This window comes from Plasmodium fragile, assembly GCF_000956335.1.
Source record: "Plasmodium fragile strain nilgiri unplaced genomic scaffold supercont1.149, whole genome shotgun sequence".
Lineage (NCBI taxonomy): Eukaryota > Apicomplexa > Aconoidasida > Haemosporida > Plasmodiidae > Plasmodium > Plasmodium fragile.
The window spans coordinates 1-1,704 of NW_012192729.1; the positions used below are offsets into that span (position 1 = coordinate 1).

The 1,704-nt window shown below is 50.9% G+C and overlaps 1 protein-coding gene across 1 annotated transcript; it reads left to right on the plus strand.

Moving 5' to 3' along the window:
- Positions 1-437: 437 nt before the first annotated feature.
- On the plus strand, positions 438-1,524 carry AK88_05518 (uncharacterized protein; the record flags this gene model as incomplete). Its single annotated transcript, XM_012483120.1, has 2 exons — positions 438-1,259; positions 1,465-1,524. The coding sequence occupies 2 exons, from the start codon at positions 438-440 to the stop codon at positions 1,522-1,524; spliced, it is 882 nt and encodes a 293-aa protein (XP_012338543.1).
- Positions 1,525-1,704: the final 180 nt, after the last annotated feature.

Genomic DNA, 1,704 nt, shown 5'->3' on the forward strand with positions numbered 1-1,704 from the left:
GATGCGGATTCTGCAGCTGCAGCAGGAGCTGGAACTGCCGGGTCCGATGCTGTAGATGGTGTTACTGGTGGATCCCCTGAACCTTGTGTCGGCTGCCTGTCTGCACCTTGAGCTCCTAAATGGGTACCAGGGGGAAAAGGGAAAATCTAGAAAGTTTCGAACCTGATGTTTTTTTCGGTCGCTGATGGTTGGCTGACGACACGGTGCGTCTCTGGACGGTTGTCCACACCGGCGGCCACAGGGTTCAATGGATCATTGACCACGGGGACGGGGGGCTGCAGCCAGGAAGGACGGACCGGCGGGGAATGGCGTCGGGGACAGCAGACGAACGGGGGGTGGCACCTGCCACGCCGTCCCAATACACGGGTCAACCTTAAACGACGGACCGTGTGGACGACCCTGATGGATGGATCTTGTGGCCAACCATGTGGTCAACCATGGGCGATCAACAACCACGGACAAAGATTCAGGCTCATCATGTGCATTCTTTGCTGTATGTCCATTCAGGGAAAGAGAAACCGGACAGTATACCAGCATTAACAGAAGTACCCTCATCAGCATCAGACGGGGGGGTCCAACCTACAGATCCGAAGGTAACACAGTCCACAGCGCACGCATCGCCACCCGTAAAAACGATACAAGGAATAGGCGATCTCGCAGGCAAGGCCACTGAGGATGTAACACGGGCCCCAACATCCCAGGAACATGGTGAACGTTCAGGTGCCCGTGATAAGGGTGACCCCGGTGAAGATGTTGAACCCGCTCAACCTCAGGTTCCCAGTGAGTCCACTGGACCATCTGAGAGTAAGCAGAAAGAGGATTCTGCTGAAGACAACACTATGTTCAAATTCGTAGCATTAGGTGACCCACCTAAGTGGACTTATCCCTGGGACTCGCTGCAACCGCAGAAACCTTTCACATCAGAAACGACATCAATAAGCTCAGTATCCCAACCTACACCACAGGGTCCACTTCCTTTACCCGATCACAGTGGACGAGAACCCGATTCTGCTCGCCCCGGTCTCTGCCTGAATGACGCTGGCATATTTAAAGATGGTAACCCTGGTGGTGGAATGGCGCCACCGACCTTAGATACGGGAACTTCTAAGAATCCTATTGAATACCCCGGCACACCGAGGAATCCGAATAGTGGTCCCCATGCACCCGACCTAACCGGTGTTGTCCTTACCGCCACTACTCCCGTGCTGTTTTTTCTCGCTTCCGTCACCGTCGCCCTACTGGGTTATTCCCTTTGGAAGGTAAGCATGCACTCACACAAGCGCACACAATCACACAACGCGCACACACAACGCACAATGCACAACGCACAACACACAAGCACGCACAAATATAACCGAGTGGAAAATGGAAGCACAACCGTTGCCATGCGCCATCCACTGTTCCGTCCCATGCTCCCAAAAGGAACGCGAACGAACTTTACATTATTCGCAAGGTACTCCATAGAAAGAAAAAGAAAGAAACAACAAGAGTAATTTTAAGAAACAAAAACCTACTACAGATTAACGTCCCTATATGCGGATACACTGTACATTGGAGGCAACGGAGTTTGGGCTCGTGCGACACAATATATTAGATACATGGTCACACAAGGGCCTTATATGTATGTAATACTAGCACAATATGCATATATTGTTGTAACTATGAAAGCTTATTTTTGAAGCAAAAAAGGAAAAAAAAAAAAAA